General features: G+C 39.8%; 1 protein-coding gene and 1 long non-coding RNA gene across 18 annotated transcripts in view; both read left to right on the forward strand.

Moving 5' to 3' along the window:
* Window positions 1-20459, forward strand: part of BBX (BBX high mobility group box domain containing) — a 148665-nt gene extending 128206 nt beyond the window's left edge. For 13 of the 17 annotated variants that reach the window (XM_069868718.1, XM_069868616.1, XM_069868594.1 and 10 more), the window contains 4 exons: window positions 1394-1480; window positions 8671-8868; window positions 9545-9737; window positions 12521-20459. In XM_069868718.1, coding sequence (XP_069724819.1) covers window positions 1394-1480; window positions 8671-8868; window positions 9545-9737; window positions 12521-12608 — 566 coding nt within the window. In that variant the 3' untranslated portion in view covers window positions 12609-20459. The remainder of the gene's footprint in view (window positions 1-1393; window positions 1481-8670; window positions 8869-9544; window positions 9738-12520) is intronic. The other 4 variants (XM_069868694.1, XM_069868685.1, XM_069868668.1 and 1 more) reach the window with 2 other exon arrangements.
* Window positions 1-21374, forward strand: part of LOC138726823 (uncharacterized) — a 441180-nt gene that overhangs the window by 363758 nt on the left and 56048 nt on the right. The window lies entirely within an intron of this gene.

A 21374-nucleotide genomic window follows, 5' to 3' on the forward strand; every position in this document is an offset into this window, starting at 1 on the left:
GTAGCCAATGTGTATGTCTGGTTCCATTTAAGGATGAGGAGGAGTGGAAGATGCTAGTATTTGTGATGGGTAGAATCCTGTTGAGAGTCAGCTGCAGATGGGAAGGACACCCTGTTAGGCTATAAGCTGTCTTGTCACCTGCAGTGCGTCTCGCTGCTGTTTGGGCAGGTCTATTCTGAGCTAGCCTGAGGATTTGGTTGCCTTCTGTGTCTTGGGAAATAGGATTTTATTGTCCAGTTCCTGAAAAACAGCTCCATGAAAATGGCTTTTTGGTGTAGATATTATGCATCTATTGTCTCTTTGGTCTGTTATGTCTCATATTACCGCTGTGTTTCACTGTTCACTCTATTCATGAGACAAAGGATGCCTTCTTGATGACCTGTGCTAGTGGCACACTTTGTGGTCTGATGTCACATAAGATGCTTTTTGTCTACTATTAGCAAAGACTGTGTTATCGAAGTAGGAATGGTACCATGAGCTAGGTGTAACCTCACCTTCCCCTCCTAAGAGCTCTTGCTTCTGCACTTGTTATAAGCTCATTTCTGGTCACCAAAAAGACAAAGGTAACTCTTTCATCCTGTAGTGGGTTGGCCCTGGCTGGCGAGTTTCCACCCTATCACTTGCTCACTCTCCCCCAGGGGGAGAGGATTGGAAGGGCAAAAGCAAAAGGCAAACACTCATGGGTCAAGATGAAGACTGTTTAATAAGTATGTGGCAGGGATTAGCAAGTGATGCAAAAGCCAGCACTTGCCAACAAAAAACTGATGCCCAGCCAGGCCCTGAGCAATGAATACTTTAGAAAAAACTTCCCCCCACAGTTTTCTCGCTGACCATGGCATTACGTAGTTGGTTAGTCTGGGTCAACCGTCCCAGCTATATGCCCTCCCAATCTCTTGCACACTCGCAGTTTACTCCCTGGGGTGGCGGCGTGAGAAAGAGATTGTGATTTGTAAACACTGTTCAGCAGTAAGTAAAACATTGATGTGTTACCAAGACTATTTTGGTCACCAATCTAAATAAAACACAGCACCATCCAGGCTGCTATGAAGAAAATTTACTTCACTCCAGCGAAACCCAGTACATATCCAAAAGAGAGCTTATATTCAAGCAAACAGGCAAGCAAGCCCCTTGTTTTATTGTATGGTTAAGCTTTCCTAAGGTTATAATTCTCCAAAATGCTTTGTATGCACCTAAGCATTGGGAGCTGACAGGTTGAAGTACAGCCTGCAGAAAGCCTCCAGAGTCCTCTCTGGGCAGAAGGTCAGGTTTTGTGCCTCCCCATGAAATGGTACCCTTTATTAGTAGAAGAGGAGGTTGTATGGTACATAGTCTAACTGTTGCACTCCTTTTAAAACTGCTAATTAAAAGTATGTATTATTAATGTTGTCTGTAGGTTCATTCCAGTCTCAGAAAAAGAACTTTTTCTACAAAATTGTCAGCAAATGTAAGCACAGAAAGAAGCTTAATGTTCCGGACACAGGTACTGGTGCATTACTCAGTTAAGGTTTTGGACCGCCTTCTCTGTCAGTTCAGTCTCGGGGAAATGCTTCTAGACAGAGACTACTCAACTCTCTAGTCTTTGATTGCTTCAGTCCTTTATTTCCCTGTCTGCTTTGATTCCATTAGCTCCTGGCTCCAGTTGATCACATTACCTTATTCCAGTATGATGCTGTTTTGTTTTAAATTGGCATCTCCCTTAACTACAGGTTTCCTTCTCCAGACACCACGCAGTAGAGCTGGCAAAGCAAGGGCAGCTTTGCAGTTGGCCCTAAACTTTTATCTTCCACAGTTAATAGCCCCTTAGTCCTTTGATTGCTCTTATCTCCATCTCTTCTGTATTACAGACGGTATTATTTGTCCCTTTGCCAGAGCATTTATCTATGTCCCTATCTCATCTCCCGGTGATTTCCCACTGTCTAGAACTTTGCAGATGGTCAGGATGTAAGAGCTTTTTTCTGCACTAGCTCTCAGAAATACTCACCTAAACCAACCGTGCCTTTGTAGAAATTTTAACTGGCTTTCTGTTTGCCTCAGACTAAAGATAACTGTTGAAGTTTTTTAAGTTCTGTCCTGGACTTGCTCTGCCCACAGTCCTGCTGGTAGCTGCCCAAAGCATTTTCCTTGTTCCAGTATTGTGGTCCTGCATACCTGTGTACTCAGAACTCTGAGGGGCATTTTGAAGGGTACAGTATGTACAGGATTATAGCTTAGCCTGCTTTCCTGGGCCTTGTTTTGTTTTGGTTGGTTTGGGGTTTTTTTTGTAGTCATGTTTCCCAAGTCATGCCCAGGATGGTGGAGTTCTCTCCCACATCATCCCTCTGGTGTAGAAGTACCTCTCTGGTTCTGTTTACTTAGGTATCTCCATGAATTTATTCCATTTTTTCCCATTCATATCTGTCTCTTTTTAAGGTAATAAAATTACTGTCCCAGTCTCCAGTTCCCCCAGTTACCTTTATGCTCAGTATCTTTCCCTAAGGCTTCACCAAGTCATTTACCCTCCTTTTCTGATGCTGTTTTGTGTCCTCTGTGGTGCACTTGCACTATTTTCCCACATGAGCTCTGCCAGCTCTGCTGCATTCAACAGTGCAAATATTTTGAAATTACTTGCTCTGTTATGTTACATTTGTACAACATGTTGTGGGAGTTACTTATGAGAAGTAACTATCTTGCTTCCACAACAGTATGAAAAAGGCATTGTACATTAACATAGCTTTTACTGAGTGCCATTCAGTTTTTTTGTCCCTGAATTATTAACAGATGACATAGATGAATAAGTAAAGAAAGTGGGTATTTAAATTTTCCTGTGGGAAAAGAAACAAAGCATCTAGTACATGATAGAGTCAAAAATATAAATATATTAAAATCTGTAGATATAAGATGTGGCTAAACAAAATGTTAAAACCTCCATTTGATTAAAGAAGCCAGTCTGTTTTGATACAAAGTGAAGTCTGCACTATGATCAAAGATTCAAGCCTGGCAAGTGTTGAGTACCCTGGCCTCATTCCAGCACAACACAGAGGCATGTCCCTGGAAGTTAAGCATGTGAATAATGTCATCATGTCTAAACATTAAAGATGTGTCTGTGCGTTTGCTGGAGTAGGGCCAGTTTCCTGAGTCCCTTCTAAGACTGAAGCAAAGACAGAAGAAACTTAACCAGACTTGCACAGCCCATGTAGAGATCGGCAAAGGAAAGAGTGGATATCTGTATTGGTGAAGAACTGCATTTCCTCTGAGTTACAAAGGGGAAGAAAATCTGGGGTCTTGCCTACTCTTTGAGTGTACCATGTAGTGACACTGAAAGCAAAGCGTCCCTCAGCAGAGAGCAGTGTGTATGGCCTTGGCAGGCAATGCACAGCCTCACCATCATGTGCTGCCTACATAACTGCATCCATTCATCAGTTCCTAGGCAGCGTGACCCTAAACTCTTTGGCTACACTGTCCCATATTCTGCAGCACTGAAGCTGAGAATTACAGCATCTTCATTTCAATTCAAATATACAAGGATTTGGTGAATCAAACACTGAATGAAAGTTTTAGCTCCTTTTTGCGGTTATTCTGTACATTTAGTGAGTCACAAGTCTATAATATGTGTGTTTGGTTTCTATGAAGTAAATTTTGCTGGAGGAAGGAGCCTGAATATTATAGCTGGAGAGAAGAGCTTGGAAGGGTTGCTGTCAACAGGGGTCATGCTGGATTCATGTTTCATCATCTGGAAAAGTGTGTATTTGTCTGTGCATCTGTGTTTTGAATGAAGAAAAGTAAGTGCAGTAAAAGCACATTTTGACTTGATTAGATCATGCTGTCTGGGTCTGTCTCCAGTCTGAGTAAATTTTGCCTCCGTGTCACACAGCATCACCAGTGCGAATCACCGTATTACAGATTTACAGGTCTATAGAGATACATACAGCCCAGTAAAATACCTGTGGATGTGCCACAACCCCTGTGTACTCCTTGCTAGGAGGAGCAGTAATGCAACAGGATACGTTAAGAGATAGGTCACTTCCTAAGGAAGACACAGAGAAACACAGGTGGACCCATCTCTGTTTGGGGAGATTGAACACTACTTGGCTGAGGGGTGTGTTTTCTGCCGCACTGTCAAGGCTTTCTGACGAGGTGCAATGTTTTAGATAACAAGCGTTATGTCATAACTGTTGACTCCTTGCAAGTACATTTAGTGAGCTGTGCTCAGGGCTCTTTCATGGTTTGTGTAACAACCAGATGTAATGCTGGTCTTTGCACCAGAAGGGGAGAAGAGAAGATGAATGTATGCAGCAGTCTCAACACTAGCTAATGTGTGAAGGAGCTCTATTTCATGTGGTTTGTAGAGCTAAGTGCATGCTACTGATCCTCCATCAGCTCTCCCACATACATATCAGTCTGTACAGCCTCAGTGCATATGTTTGAGGAAGAACAAAAAGTGTAGAAAATTAGCTGAGAAAGCCCTGTTGTGTAGGGCCTGCAGCTCAAAGGGAGCCAACAGCTCTGTGCCACTGTGCCTTCGGCATCCGTCCAGGCTGTAGAGGGCCCAGTCAGCATAGGCTCATGCAGCAGCACTGCCCATCCAAGCAGATGTTCCATACACCTGGCTTGATCATCTTGCTGCCTTGTCAACTGATGTCACTCTGCTTGTTAGTCCCCAGCCCTTACTGCAGCTCCATGTACTGCCTGACCCCGCAAGCAGTACTGCAGCAGTATCCCATTGTCAGAAGAGCTGGCATTTTCACCAGGGTGTAGGTCAGAGTGTGCTTGGCATCACTTCCTTGCTGAAGTGGTTCCCTTGACACTGACTCAAAGCTTTGCACTGCCTTGCTAGGCTTGACCTTCTTAAGACCACCAAAGCATTACAGTCCCTCTTTCCTTGATACAAGAGTGCTTGGACCCACAAAGCATTCATTCTCCACTAAATGTAATGAAACTTCTCCAGCTCTCTCTCATAACAATTAGGCATCACTGAAGAAATTCTTTTAAATGTTTATTACTGGAGTTCATTCTGAAAAACTTGTGCTTTTCTGTGGTGTCCTGAGTCAGTCCAATTGACTTCATTTTTCTTGTTCACAAAGATAGGGGGAAATAAGACCGTACGTACTGAGCGTACCTGCAGAGTAGGGTAAACTGTCCGTGCTTACTTTTAACAAATCCAGCTCAGGAAACCATCTGATGTAGAGTTCTAGGTGTTTTTCTCTCAAAGTCATTTTTGCAACTGTGGTGCAAGTATGCCAAAGGGCCCAACATCTTCATATCATTGCTCAACTCTGCTTGCAAAAATAGCCCTGTTGTTCTGCATGTGCTACTGTCACGCGGACAGCTAACCATGTAAATATATGTTTGCAGGACCGCACAGTAGCTGCAGAACCTCATTTTGTTTCTAGATGACATTCTCTTGAAAATTAGCTTTACATGGGACAGCTTGTGAACACAGGGCTGTGTGGAAACAGAAGGGAAATGAGATAGATTAAAGAAAGAAATTCCCTGTGTTTTTCTTTAATAATTTCTTTAGCCCTGTCCTTTCTGCACAGCAAAACCATGGTTTGCAACATCCATCTTGGATACACCTTTATCATTTGAAGCAGTGAGGTGCTGTTCCTCACAGACGAAGTGCAGAAGGACCTGTATCAGTGCCTAGTGTACCTATACAGTTGTTTGCATCGAATTCCAGAGGAGAAGCAAAGGGTCTTGTGAGTGAAGCCTTTGTATCATTTCCTCAAAGTTAGGGTTTATGTCTGCTTGAATAATAATCTCTAAAGAAGTCAATGAAATGATTTCTTATCCCAATGTCCGCTAAGAATGCTAGAGAAGAAAAAAAGGAGCTCTTCCTCTCAACACCCATAATACACACACACGAACAAAAATATTCAACTGTTCACCTTTAATGCTTCATTATTCAAAACCATATGGTGGCAATGTTATGATGAAGTGATAAGGAGCTTTAGAGCAAGTAGAGAAGAAAAAGTAGAGGACCTCAAGTGTCATTTCAAGGATGGAAAAACCTTAAACATGGGGAAGGAATATACTTCCTGCATCCTGAGTCTGTCAGCCACCTTCTGCTGTTTCTTAGTCAAATTTGCCAACATCATATACTCCTTATGTCTTTAATAGCTATCACATCTTTTTATTTTACATTTCAAGGTTTTGGGTTTTGTTTTTTTTTAATGATTTTTGCTGCACCATTGCCTTTTACATTTATTTTCTATAGTGACCAATTAAATTAATTTCTAGTGACCTGGCCTGGCTTGTAATATAAAAAACATATCAAATCAGGTTTCTTTCTGTCATTATGTTGTTTATTGTTTGAAATCATGTCTTAGTATTTTTATTAAATGTAAAAAAAAAATTACTTGTATTACTAAGATTAAAGCCATTATAAACTCATTCAAACTACAATTAAACAGCACTGTCAAAGTATTAATTAGAGCAAATCCCCAAATCAGGATTAACAAATAGTGTTGAACTACATCTAAACCACTAACTACATTAATACGTAGACAGTTATGAATTCCCAAATAAGAAATCTAGAGAGAAAGTTGTCCATTTAATTATACATTCCAATTAAGATTTTGGTCTTGGTGCTGTAAGCTTATCTGAACAGCTCGCTATTAGAGCAACTGAGTTACTTGAAATTCACATTTGCACTCATTGATGCTTCTACTTAATTGAACTGTTACAAGGCAGATCTTTCCTCATGATTTCTCTTACTCGCTGTACAAAAGGAAAGTTCTACAACATAGCTGTGCTCTGGAAATGTTACTATCTATAGCTAAACACTAAGAAAGTTGACTGAAGCGATGTATTTTTTTTTTCTCAAAATAAAAAGCATGCAGAAGTTCAAAAATGTTTTACAAGAGAAGATATGAAGATGAACAAAGTATATAAAGATTTGGAACATTTCCAAATATTTTTATGCATGTGTACTAGATCTTATTGTATTCCTATGCCATAAAACATTAAAAGGTCCCTTTCCACTGAAAACAAAATCACAGAGGGAGACATCTAGTAAGATAAAACGTGTTGCAGCTGTTCTCTTCACCCAGTCCTCATCCTCGCACAGTTAATGGTTAAAAAAGCTAGTTATATTAGCTCTTTGAATAGGATGGTCGTTAAATCTACAAAACTAAACAATCAATAAACAAAAAGTACCCACTAGAATGAAAGAGGGGACAGCCCATGCAAACTATTTGGCTGTTGTGCATGGTTTGTGGGCTTGGGTGCTCCTGTGTGATACAACCGGTCTCAGTGTAGGAGGCTGGTTTTGCTCAGCGCTTAGTGTTTCTGAAAGAGCAGTTGTTTCCACTTTGGCTTGAGGTTTGTGCCTGTAATTTTTGCTGGTCCCAAAAAGTGAACAAATGCGTCTTAAACATGTCTTTAAAACGAGAAGAGAGACTGAAAGATTGTGGGTAAGAGAAAGCTAACTGTAGACCCAGTAGCAGCTGTGAAATATATGAACTGTTGCAAAGAGGCAGGGTATAACCTGGTGGGGAGTAAAGAAAGTAATGATTTGAAAATGCAGCAGGGGAGATGAGATACAGGCATTAGGAAGAAATATGTAATCATTCAAGATGGCAGAGCACTGGGAAAAGATTCCCCAAGGACTTGGTGCTGATGCCATAAGTGCTCCAGTTTTCAGACTTGGTTGGACAAGCATCTGTAAGAAATGACTTGGGCATTCCCTTTGCTACCTGTAGTCTCTTTCCAACTCTAGCTTGTAGTAATCACAAATAGGGTAGGCCTAGTAAATACTTCTATCATAGGAAGAAAAAGGATCTCACAGATTGAATTTATGGACTAGCAATACCCTATAGTATGAGCAGTATAGCTTATTAAATCAATGGAAATTACAAACAGTTGATGACAATGCACTGATTTCAGACTTTGGAAGCTTAAGTATGTTTTGTGATTGCTTTCTGACCAATTTCTTCGTGAATGAGATTGAAGTGACTACTCAGTCAGGTGAAAACTTGTGTTTGTGTTCCAGTTCAGGGCAGAAGGCTGCTTGGAAATGCCAGCACTGGTACTGCTGAGAAGGATTCAAACTGTTCTTTCTCACAGTCTGACTTTATGTAGGCAGTATTTCCGTCGTGGTATTTTATCCTGTGCTTGCTTTCTTTTTTATCATTCTTGTCTTCAACTGTGATCCAACCGTGCTTTTGTATTTGCTGTCTTTTGGATGTTTTTTGGGGTTTTTTGTTTTGTAAAAGGCAGTATTTCTCTCTGCTTAGAGGAGGCAATGAAGAGTGACTACAGAAAAGAGACTAGGGGTTAGTTGGGACTTCTTGAATTCTGCTTGTGAGTCTGGTAGTGAACTAAGATAAGCTTATGTGAAGACCATTGTTGTTCCTTAAATACATTTTTGTCTCTTAGTTACTTGTTGGCATTTTCTATTGCAGAGCATTTTATACAGACTATTTAATACCCTGGCCTCACTGAAGTGCTACTGCCCATCTGTCAGTTTCCCTCACAAATATTAGAAACTTGAACCTTCTGAGATATAAAGAGCTGATGCTGCTGTTCCCCTACAGACATCTGCAGCATTTGGATCCTGTCTTTCTATGGGTTGTGATGAGTACCTGCGAGGGAAGGCTTTATGCAGATGGGTGCAAAATGGTGAATAAGTGTAACTAGTAGTTGAAATGTTATTAATTGTGTATGTAAAACTGCAATTTTGTCCTCTTTTAGCCATACTCTCAGAAGACAGAAATTCCATTGAGTCTGCCTGGAAGAATAAAATCTCTCTGTCTGCCCTAAACACTCCAGAGCCAGCAATGATGCATGAACCTTTAGTTGGCAGCCAGAAAAGGAAAGCAAGGAAAACTAAGATCACACATCTTGTCCGAACAGCAGATGGTCGAGTGTCACCAGCAGGAGGGACACTGGGTAAGGAAATGGGAGTTTGAATTTTGTTTAAATTGAATGGTTGGAGGCAGCATTGGAGTAGTAACCTATCAAGGAATTATTTTTTAGTCAGCTTCATTTCTTACCTGCTCAGAAAAATTGTTCTTTAAAGTACAGTTCAACTGGGAAACGAGTTAAGTCCATAATCGCCAACTTCTTTTGTTTGAATGCCCAAAACTGTCTTCTCTGCCTGGGTGTTTCTGTCTGAGAACTGAGAGCTGATACAGAGAGAAATGGAGAATGGTTACCTTTCATAATTTGTTTGCAGTCCAGCAAGTGAATTGCACTGCATCTAGGTATAGAATGTAAAAATTAACTCCATAATACGACAGTCAGTGCCACAGCCCTTGCAGGAATTTTCTGCAGTTAAAGTAATCTTTCAGGACTTTGGTATCCAAAACATACACAAAAGTTCTCTTACCTGACCTAAAAGATCAAACTCAGTGGAATCCAAAATCAATAAACTGCTTTATAAACCTTAGTACCATGCTTCTGCCAATAGCTTGGGTCAGAAGATCTTGCAGCATGAACCGAATTACACTTGCAAAATCAAAGTTCTAAAGGTAAAGATTCTGTTAACACCAGACTAATCAGTATATTGATGTGCTGCTGTGAATTTAAGCACTAGATTTACAAGCTTAACTTTCTTTTATTGCAGAAGACAAGCCAAAAGAGTTGCCACAAAGTACTCTTCAAAAAACATCAAGTTCAGAAGCTGATTGCAACAGCGAATGCTCCAGAAATACAGAGACAGAAGAAAATCATAGTATTACGTCGGATATTCCAGCAGTGTCTGCGTTTTTTAGCTTAGCTGCTCTGGCAGAAGTAGCAGCCATGGAAAACGTACACAGGTATGGTTTTCTTTTCCCCTTGTTATCTAATAGTACGTGGATGACAGCTTGTTCAGAAAGCATGTGAATTGCAGACTGTGTAATTTGGCCTTCATTTCCTCTTCCACAGTTTTGTATGAATGTCTGTGTTACACCACTTGCTTAGTAGTGGTAAGTCTTCACCTAAATAACAATGTAACATGTTTCAGTAGACAATGAAGTGATCCCCCCTGGCAAGCTTGCCTACCAGTTTTTGTATATAAACAGGTTCACATCCTCCTTGAGATCCTAATAATTGAAAGTTTCTGATTATCAGATGCCATTAGTCAGATAATAGCAGATTTAAATAGCTGTTGCATGCTCATTTGCATTTTTCAATAGCCTAAGACTGTGCAGAGAATCTCATATAATTTCAACTGAAGTTTTTATGCTGAACATAGCTGAAGAAAGCTAACTTGTTATTTTTACTCTTACACTTTGCTGTGTAGGAAGCAAAGCATCTTCTGAATGCCATTGGGCAGATCAACTCTGGATGATTGAAAGGCACGTTAGTTCAAGTTGGTCTGAGAGGTAGTTACTGGGTAGACCGTCCACACTGATAAGATGGAGAATGTGCAGGTTACTCCGGGCTGTTGAAGTAGTTCAGCATGGTCAGATCCTGCATGCCTGGACCTGTGATGGAAGGAAACCAACAACAGCTAGTCCTCCTTGGCTCTTAACTATCCAGTGTTGTTCTTTGATGCTGTAGCTTATTGGAGACAAAACCCCATCCTCTCCTGCAGCGGAAGGGCAGTGAGGAGATGCTGGGCAGGTTTGAAACCACCATAGCCTCTGCAAATGGCATTTGACAGGTTTCTGACTGCCTAATGAACTCCACAAGGCAGCAGGTGATAAAACCACTCAAAACTATTTTATTGTTGATCTAGTGGCCCCCATTGGCCAACCCAGTGCTGTGTGTTCAGACTACACATCAACTGTTGAAAGGCTTCTTAGAAGCTCGAGGGCCTTAAAAGAAAAAAAGTCAGATGAACACAGCCTGCTAGCTCTTTCCTGTAAAAGCTGTTGTCTTGCTTAAGCAGCATTGTTTGGGGTGAGAAGTATTTTCACGCTGCAGTCAGCCTCCTCCCAACTTAGCAAAACAAGTGTCTTCTGTCAAGACAGCAGAAGTCTGAACTCATTTCTGTCATCTTCTGTGGTCAGAAACCACAAAGTGAGTTTTGGGAAGTGCTGCACTAAACTCTGCTCTCACACACACCCTTGTGGCTTCATTGATTTCCATTATCACTGACTAGAATTGGACGAGAACAGCAGGATTTGCTTCACTGTGGTTTATTCCTCATTATTCCTCTAAGAGCTCTTGTCCTTCTCTTGTCCCTGTTGAAATCAGCTAACATTATACATAGCCACCTGTTTGGGTCTTTCTTACTTCTACCTTTTGTAATCTCATCATGGAGCTACAGGAAAGCAGCACCTTCCGTGATGCGTGAAAACACCAAACTGGCAAATGTCCAGCAACTGTTGCAAATTCAAGCTTGTAATCACCCCACTGCAAATGACAACAGGGGAGGATGCTTCCCAGTAGCAACTTAGCCATGTTTCTCTCAGAACTGACAAATGGAAGTCAAGACAGAAACCTGAATCTGATGAGCTAGATGCTTCTCTCATTTCAATCCTGTTGACTGTTATCTTTTGCAACTCGCTTCTTTATTTGCAAATATAGAGAAGAATAGTATTATAACATCAGAGGTTTAGTTGGTGTGTTTTTTTCAAGACTGAATTTAATTATTAAATAATTTTACAGAGCCCTTGGCCGTGGATGCCAAACTCCTTTTTAACTGTAATTAGAGCTTGGCTGGAAGTGACAGCATGGTTTTCATTTGAAGGTTTCTTTTTAGCTTTATTTACCTTGTGCATGCCCCGGTTAACTTCTGTGATCCTGAGCTGCATTTTGTCCCAAGTCTATTTCATTGCGCTCCACTTGTGCAAAGTATGTTGGTACCTCTATTTCTACTGGAGTCTTAGCTGTGCCGAAGTTAGATAAAATGGCCCTTGTGTAAATAAGAAGTGGGCCCCAGTTTTCACTTCTGCAAATGACACATGCTGTAACAAAAATAGAACCTGACTGGTGAGATTAGATAACAAGCAGTGACGTGCTTTGTGTATGTATTTTTAAAGGCAAGCTGCAAAGGAGCTCTCCCAAGTCCATCTGCTAAATGATTGATGTTGATTTCCAGCACATAATTCTGACGCAGTTTATTTGTGAATTAACACTGCTGTAGTAGTGAAAGAGGTGTTGTGCTGGGCTGATGAAGTGTTAAGTTATGAAACTTGGAGTAATCCCACTGTGCAACTCTGCAGATGAGTGCGTTTCCAGCCTGCTGTTGATTCGCCTTAACATGACATATGCCTCTATGCCTTCACCTTCTTTTGCTGCATGTGAGCTGTGCTCTGCTTCTGAGGGCTGAAGCCACTCGCTTACAAAATTACTAACCAACACTTGGGCACTCTTAACTTAGTCTTCAGCCATGTGTTTTGTTTTGTGTAGTCAAATACCATCATGTCTTGGTTTTGCTAGACTTTGCATTGTGTTGCAGGTTGTCCTCAGGGTATTGTCTTACTGTTGCAGGAATACCTCTAAAAAGAGCGTGTGACAGTGGTATGTAGGCATCTGTAGCAGCAGGAAGTTACAGTACTGCAACGTTGGATTTTAAACCATATCACTGCTTTCCATCCTTTGTGGTCTGATAAAAGCACTTCCCGTGCTCGAAGTAATGACGGGTGGCTTTTCTTTTCTTCTTTTGCAGAAGTCAGAGGGCCACACCTCTCCCACATGACGGACAGCCAAATGAAATGTCTCAGGCTCCAGTGCTTATTTCCTGTGCTGACCAGTGAAGCTCCACTTTATTGTAAAACATTGTGCTTTACCTAATATCCTAGCCTTGTCTTTACCAAGGGAAGCTAGTCAGTCCATGTGATGGAAACTGTAGACTGCAAGCAAGTGCTTATTGTTCTGAGTGGCCCAGAATTCACTGGAAGCCAGACATTAGCAACTTGGGCCAGGTCCTCAAATCGGAACCCAGTATGTAGGAGGGTGATATTAATTGTCTATTAATGAACAGAAATGGAATGATCCCAGAGCTTGCTTTCTATTGAAGGCTTTCATACAGTAAATAGGTGGTTGGTGTGAAAAAGGCTGCCTTTACTGTTAGCTCACTCAGCATCTCTTTTACCAACCAGAGAGTATGGCAACTAGTTTCATATAATACCTAGTTATTCTGAATGAAAATGACAAAAAAAAACCAACAACAAAAACACTGACGCACTGCACTAGTTATTAGATATTCTTAGTCATTTTTGTACATGAAGATTTAAGTTCTAAGATGGTTTATATTAATAGGTTATGCCTACGTTTATATTGTAGAATGAATTTAAAACCTGTTCCAGAGAACTCAAGGCAGCCTGGACAGATGTACCATTGTTAGCGATGTTTGGGCAGCCATGTGGTCCAGATGTTCTGCACTTTTATATTTGCCACCGGAGTGGTAGAGTTTACTGGGAAAAATTCTGACAGGCTATGCTTGGATTTGTTTCTTTTTAATTTAGCTTTGAATAACCAGGATGATGTGCATTAGAATAAGGAGTGGTGTATGGAAAAGAAAACACTGCAGATAATTGACTTGTCTTTCATGCCTTGGAGGGTTCTTTTATTTTTACATAGATGTCTGAGTGACTTGGTGAAACTTTCCTGTAAACAAAAAGTACTGCAAATGTGTTTTTTCAAAAGTGACCTTAGTATTATTTCACCATCTGAAAAACCCAAAACCATGACTTTTCAATATACATGTACACCAGTATGCATACCTTTTACATTCTACAGACACTGAAATTGTCGTAGTTACTATGCACAGTCCAAATCAGCTTCAGCGTTTGCATAAAGGGCCAATTACAGTTTGTGTTGGTAAAGTGGCAAGTTGTATACAGATAAACTACAACGAAGAGTAATGTTTGACTGAATTCAGACTACCAAACAGATCCATCTGCCAGTTTCTGTCTTTGCTTATGTTGAATTTTTGTGTTCTGCTCTCGTAAATACATCCCAAAAGCAGGCCAATTGTATCACTTGGCCTGTTATCTTCACTATCTTGACTTACACTACTGTATAACCAAGCATTGAATTCCTGCCAACAAATGCAAAACTATCAGTAGTAATTGATCTAAAGCTACAAATTCAACAGGGTACTTCTTCTATAGCACAAGATGTTTCCCTACTTTTTGCATTGTAGCACAACAATTTACCAAATTGGACTCCAGCAATAATTTTCTATTAGTCTTCGTCATACCGGCTGAACTTTTGATAGTATTAGATTGGGTTTGAAGTTCTTTGAATTAAGTCTTTAAATGACGTGAGTTTACATCATTCTATCAGGCATTCTTATTTATACTTGACTGAATTGATAATGTGTTTTGGGGTTATTTTGTAACTAATTTGATGTAATAGCCATATGGACAGTAACGATTAATGCTTGCTAGGTTTAGCCTTTCATTGTTGTAGCTAAGCGAAAGTCTTTGGTTCAGTGTCGGGAAACAACATACAACATACCACACAAGTTCTAACAAAGGATTAAAGATGTGACAAAAGGCAGTTAGCTGGGGAAGTGTCACTGGAACAGCAACCATTGACGATGCATGTGCTGGAAGAAGGGAACAACGACAACAGAACAACAAAATTTACGAGCCAATGAGTCAATGAAAAGGCTTTTTAAAAATTCAGGTGAATATATGACTAAAAGCCCCTAAAATGCCATTGCAGTCTATGGCTGTATTTTTAACAAGATTTTATTGAAGTTTTATAAATTATTTTAACAAGACAGGAAAAGCTTAAAAGACTTAAAACTGTTGGGTCACAGCAAGGTGGCTGTTGGAGTTTTGGACCACTTTATAATTAGCTGAAATCCAAATATGTTACAGTGCAGGCCGTTCACGTTGACAATGGTACTAACTTATTTCTCTAGAAACCTTTAGAGTAGATATATTTTTGTCAAAGCACCCCATCCTTCCTCGCTTTAAATTTCAATATTGTTCCTGAAGATATTTCTGTATATTAATGGTACCTTTTTTAAAAGAAACAGAAAATTACTTTTTTCTATATGAATTAATATCTTACTTGATCTGCTTTTCCTTGACTTTCCCTTAGAGAGGGGGTAGGGTTGGGTCAGTTTACTGGATATGACTGTTTTCAGATACTTATAAACCTTTTTGTAGATATGCTTAATTTTTAAGCGATTAGGCACTGAGAGTAGCAGAAATCCTGCAAAGCTTTATAGTTCACTAGGCATTTGCCTTTGTTGGTTCTCTGAGTGATGTCTTGATTTCAGTAGCTAGAATTTTCCCTGAATCTACTAGAAGGGGTATCAGTATTTTCAGGTAACAAAGTCTCTTAGCACAACAAAAATTTCAGACCAATATCTTAATGTATTGGGGTTGGGTTTTTTCCTTGTTTGTTTTGGTTTAATTTTTATTAATTTCAGCTGCATTCGTTTTGGAAAATCTTATTGCTATTGTGTGTACTTCAGTATACCAGCAAACACTGTTACCCGTTAACACATTGTCCACAAATGCCTCTAGAGAAGAAATTGTTGCACCTTATGTATATCTCAAGCGAACCAAAATATGATGCTTTTCTGCTTTGTTTATTCTGAATATGTTGTATCATACTTTACTGAACCCATTTTAACTTAGCTAAAGCTATCAATATTTATGCATTTCACATTATTTTCTGGATCTCAACCTGTGTATAAATCTTTCGTTAAAAAAAAAAAAAAAGAAAAGCATTTACCGTAGTCATCCTCTGTGACTTATCCATGGGAGGGGGGAATCTTGTCTCAAGTGTAAAATGCAGTACTGTCCCAGTTTTCCTTGGCTTTTATTTATTTAGTGATCTCTGATATTTCATATGTAGTTTTGAAGTATACAAAACACATTGTTGTAGCCGAAGCTACAGATTCAAGCAGCTGGGAGAAAATTACTGTAATGTCTTCTTAATTGTTTTGTACTGTATACAAATATGGGAAAAATGTTCTGCAGAACATTTGAGATGCAGATTCTTATCCCCACAGTAGGTTATTTTCCAGATATTAGACCAAATGAGTCAAAACTCAATGATCTTAGAGGTCTATGATTTTAAAAACATCTATGGAGATTACTTAATGCTCTGCTAATGGCAGTAACTACCCCTTGAATGTGCTGTGATTTCAGAAATAGAATATATTTATTTAAGATGACTGAATGCTCTTTTATACTAATACAATATCCCAAAGTCATGAGCAAGAGACTTCTTGGTAGTTTGGGTTTCTATTTTATAGCATTGGTGCATGACTTTTGAAATTAAAGTGATAAGCGTTGTTGGAAAAGGGCGCAGGAACAAGGGACTGGTAGAAGCGTGTGAACTTGTGGTGTTTAAATTCCAGCTGCGGAGTTTATTATTTGAGTGAGAACTGCCTTTGTAGCATAAGGCTGAAGAGCTCTCTGCAGTTTATATCGAGTAGAATCCCAAGAGAGTTGTAACTGACATCAGAATGAGGGAATGCCTTATGGTTTGGATGCGATCTTTTGAAACAGGATATTAAATTGAAGCAGTTTTAATTTCCACTGCTTGTGCAGATACTGAGCAGACTGAAGGCAACAGCTGTAGATGTGGGACAGCTGAGAGAGGACAAAAGGAAAGTTGGCCTTTGTTCTCAACTGTGGCAAAGTTATGGCAACGAAGGGGAATTAGGAAAACAGATAGATGTATATATATACGTGTGTGTGTGCAAGTGTGCGTGTGTGCGCGTGGGTGTGCACATTCTGCAAAAAAAAAAAAAGTAGAATGAAGAAAAACATGATGGGTCTGCAAGAGATTATAATGTATGTTGACCCTTTGAGTGCACTCCCTTTTTTTGAATGCTGAGTCTAATATGGCTACCTCTCCTAAAAGACTACTTTTGTTAACTTCCATTTGCTTTCAGGCTTGATCATGTTATCTTTTCAGCCATTGATACCATTTGTATATCACTGTGTACTTTACTTTCCAAGAGCAATGTTTATATAGCGCAGACAATGTAAAGGTTGAATATGCAGTGGTAGCCAAACTATGTTGCTGGAGCATTTTAGTTTAACCTCTGCCATAGTCATGTGGGTTGCAGGACATGGGCCTGCTAGCTCTAGTTGGTTCAGTGAGATTGGTTTTTGTAACAGCAGAAAATGCAGTGCTCATGGAGTGAGAGTCTTCAGGTATTGCCAGAGGTGACGCAGTAAGCCAAATGCTGCTCTTGAAACTTACTGTGGAGTTCACATTTGCAATCCTGATTTTGCAACAAAATATAACTGTGCAACTTTTGTGTTGTATACCATACATTATCCATTAGATGCCGTTTGTTTGCCGTGCTTGTTTGATAGATTGTAGAGCTCCTGGGTATCTTTGCCATGTTTTGTAATACTTGCGGCATTCTCCTACCTTGTACATATTGTGGAACTGTCACCTACAGCTGCCAGGATGCTGAGGCATTTCAGAACACGGAGTGCCGTGAATGAGTGCATTTAGTCTGTGAAAGCTACTTACCCTCCTCCCCTGAATTCTCCAATAAAAAGGCACAGCGAGGTTTATGCTCTCACCTAAGTACTATCATAGTCATTCATATTCTCAGTATTTTCTACTGAAGTGACAACTTTGACAAAACATTTGAGATGGATGTATATTTTTTGTTCCCCCACTAATTGTTCTAAAGGCAGAAATCTAGGAAGACTTGACATGAAATCTCCACTCAGCAACACACCTAAGCTTACGCTGAAAACCATCTTTACTTACAGGGCAGCATTGTTGTTTGCACTGTGACAGTGCAGGAGCCCCAGTCATGGACCACTACGCTCTTGAAGTTAAGCTTGGGCTTTTGTGATGTTCCTGGGGGAGGCAAGTCATTGTGACCTAGGGCCTTCGTTGAGATGGAATGTTAAAAATGACTGCAAATAGCTTCCGAATGTAATGGTCTAATCCACTCTTTTCAGCCTTGTGACTGAAACCTTATTTTCTCCCGTACACTGCTACACTTTAGTCAGCAGTAGGGGTTTTGGAGGTGGCAAGGGCAAGAGGGGTATATATATGTGCATGTGTCTGTGTGTTTGTGTACATGCACGTGCACACGCACACACCCCCCATAAGGAGTGCAGTGACTTGCAAACATGTTCTCTGTACAGAAGTGTTCCCATGTGAGGTCATAAAACAACATGAGGTTTCGCACATGATAATTATCCAACTTTCTTGCTAGATTTCAATCTCTTTCCTTCACATTACACCATAAGGTGTGATTTTTGAAAATCACACCTGAAAAAAAACACAGATCCTGCTGACCCGGATGCTATGAGAACCTTCTTTCTCAGCAGTGCTTGCTTTTAATAACTAGTATCTGTTGACAGTTTTAACACAACTGACTTGCTCTGAACTTTCTTTCTAGAGCCCAGTCCTTCAACTTTCATTCTTACACATAATTCCACTGAATTTTGACCCAGTATTTGGCTTTATTCTCTCCAGGTCTTGGTGTAAACATGCCTTACAATAGTTCATCTCCATCAATGGTATAACAGAGCTACTGCCTTCTTAGATGTGTGTAGTTAAAAGTCAATAGCACATTTATAGAATTTCATACTTTCTTGAAAAACCTCTAATTTGATATTTTTAAATGCACATGTTAAGTCATGTGTATAACATGCTAAAGTACATTAAACTGTGATAATGAAACTGAATAAAATATTTAATAAAATATTTGAAAAGGACCTTCAAATAGATTTCTTTATGTTCATTCTATTTTGGTTATCTAGTGTGTGCCTGTAAACAGTTTCCCTTTTAAACCTAATGATTGCAAATAAATGCTATTCAAACAGAACTTCTTTGATACTTCAGCTGCTTTACTCTCAAATGATTGTTTAACGTATGGCTGAATTAGCAGTATTTGCAGAATTTGTTTTTAGCTACAATATGAGTTTGTTGGCTTTTTTATATTTAAAAATAAACAAGCTTATTTTGCACCTGAAAAAGGAAGATGCCAAAAGACAGAGATGAATCTTCAGAACTGTAAGCTGCAGGTTTTTTTCAGATCATCCATTCAGCTACGCAGTGACTATAAAAGTGTCACGTATTTTGCAATGAACTTCTGCCCGTTTGTTCTTGCTTACATGTGTCTATAATGGGAGCTTCCATTTTATTTTTAAAAACTGCTGAGCATGGTTCAGCACTGTTGACATTGTTAAAAAGATCCGTAGACCCATGCAAGTGCCCAGAAGTCAATGAATTTATGTCAGCATAAATTTATAGAGATGATGGGACAGAGCTCCAGGACTCAGTGCAGTTAGGCTGCAGGAGAAAAGTTTGCCTCTCTTTCCTGAGCTTTCCAGATATCCACTTTTGTGTTTCTGGATTTTGTCTTCCTTGCACAATTGGGAGGCTCATTCATAGTCCACACAAGAGCAAGAGAAGGCATCTCATTAAGAAGCTGTTGCTATATTCTTGGTCTTTGGACACCAAGAGAACTTATTCGTAAATGGTCTCTCTTTTATAAATAAGTAACAAATGTCATTGATATTTAAACTTAAAGGTCTCCACTACTGTAGAAACTTATTTAAACTAGGACTTCGCTCAACCCATATATTTTACTCTCTTGAAGCTTGAAAATTAGACTGTTGTGGGTCTTGTCTTTTGCTGTCCTTGGATGCCTGAAGCCTCCTCGATCACAACGGATTTTTCTGGTCACAGAAGACCCAAGTGCAAACATCATGAAGTCAGTAGACACCAGTTGTTCACATGGGAGCAGAATCTCTGTCTCTTGAGTCAAAAGTAGCAGAAGGGAAGCCTTTAGGGTTTGGGGTTTTTTTTTTCACAATGTGCCATTTACTCAGGGAAGAAGAAATGTGCGCAATCTTGCACTGCCTTTGCTGGGTGTGTGTCAGTATGTCTGCAAAGAAACACCAGGAATGGAAGAGATTCAGCATTAAAGGCCATTTAAGGATCATAGTTGGGGAAGGGGGAGAAAAGCTGATTCAGTGAGCAAAAAAAAAGCTAGAAGAAAACTTTATAAAGTATAGGATGTCTAGTCAGGGGCATTGAAGTCACTGATGTGTTTGGGTTTTTTTTAATTACCTTAAACCAGTCATCATTCCTTGAATTCCTATCTTCTCTCATCTGCTCTCATTTTCTTCCTCCAACAAAATACCTGCTGAATCCAGTTAACTCTCAGTGCACCTAGATCTGGTTTGTTACCCAGCTCTCTCACACGCTGCTTGCAGCTGCTTGGCGTTACGCTGACACTGTCTTAACTGTCAGGTAAGATAAATTTCCACTAATACTTTTGGAAAAACACAGGGCAGAAAGGCATCATCCTTCTCAAGCACCATGCTTCTGCCAGGTGCTCCAATGTTCTCCCCACAATACCTTTTCATTGGTCCTTGTCATTGTTCATCCCAGAGTTTTTTAACGTACAGACAACCCTGCTGTCAAACAGACCAGTTTTTTTTTTCAACATGACAACATTAAGTGAGACACAAAGTATATTTAAGCATACGGTAACCATGCTATATATCAGCTTGTGAAGCTGTCAGTTCTCCAGCAGGACACTAGCACTTGGTAACGAAATACGACGTGCGTTCCTGTATCTGCTGCAAAGTTCTGTTTTGTTTTCAGAAATAAAACCTGTAAGATACAACGCCTACTATCAATTCAGTGTCGTCATCTTTTTGTGAACTGTTCTTGGCACAACAGCAGTACGAAATTGAGTTCTAATATAGTTATATTTAAAATGTACTCTAGATTTTAGCTAGACTCCACTGATTACTTTCCAATAGGAAAAGATAACAGCTCCTCAGCAGAAGTAAACTAGCACAAGATGTAGCTGCCTCAACATAGCTGAAGGTCCATTGAAAATCTAGCCTGTATAAAGAAATCCAGGAAGTTAATTCCATACAGAGGAGCACATCAGCCTATGAAACAAGATTAACTTGTTGAAGTAGACTATCACAGCGGATGGACTACATTGTTGTGTTCAAGTGTTCCAATTTCAAGAACAGGGTTTGCCAACCTGTCTGAAAAAAAAGAGGAGAAATTGCAGTTCTAGGCTGTGGCTTGGGCTGGATGCTGTGTTTTGCTTCAGTGACTGTAGTGACGATTTTTTATTCGGAAGTAGAAGGGAGCTGCTTGAGGTGTAATGCAGTTCTGAACAATCCCATTCCCTTTTAGATGATAGATGTGTTTGACATGTGGCAGAAGTGTTCCTAACGAGCGCTTCCCTGCATGTTTGTTGTAAATAATACGAAGTGTTCATCATCATTTTAATCGGTGCCTAAAAAAATTCTTCCTGCTGTGTTTCAAGAAAATATATTGTGCTTGGCTGGCACAGGGCGTAGTTTTACCCTGGAAAGTAATGGAGGGAAGCATTCAGTATGTGACTGTTGAGTGTCCATATATAATTTTTAAAAAAACATCCTTGCTAGTAACTATCTGTAGTGTACCATATTTAGGATATAGTTAATTTAGCTCTGGGGGCTTTTAAAGTGATGGTAACTACTGAATTCTCATGCAGAAATCCACACCAGCAAGGTAATCCCTTAGGGATGAAGGGCTGCTAAAGGATGCCA

The sequence above is a fragment of the Phaenicophaeus curvirostris genome, chromosome 1, assembly GCF_032191515.1.
Source record: "Phaenicophaeus curvirostris isolate KB17595 chromosome 1, BPBGC_Pcur_1.0, whole genome shotgun sequence".
Lineage (NCBI taxonomy): Eukaryota > Metazoa > Chordata > Aves > Cuculiformes > Cuculidae > Phaenicophaeus > Phaenicophaeus curvirostris.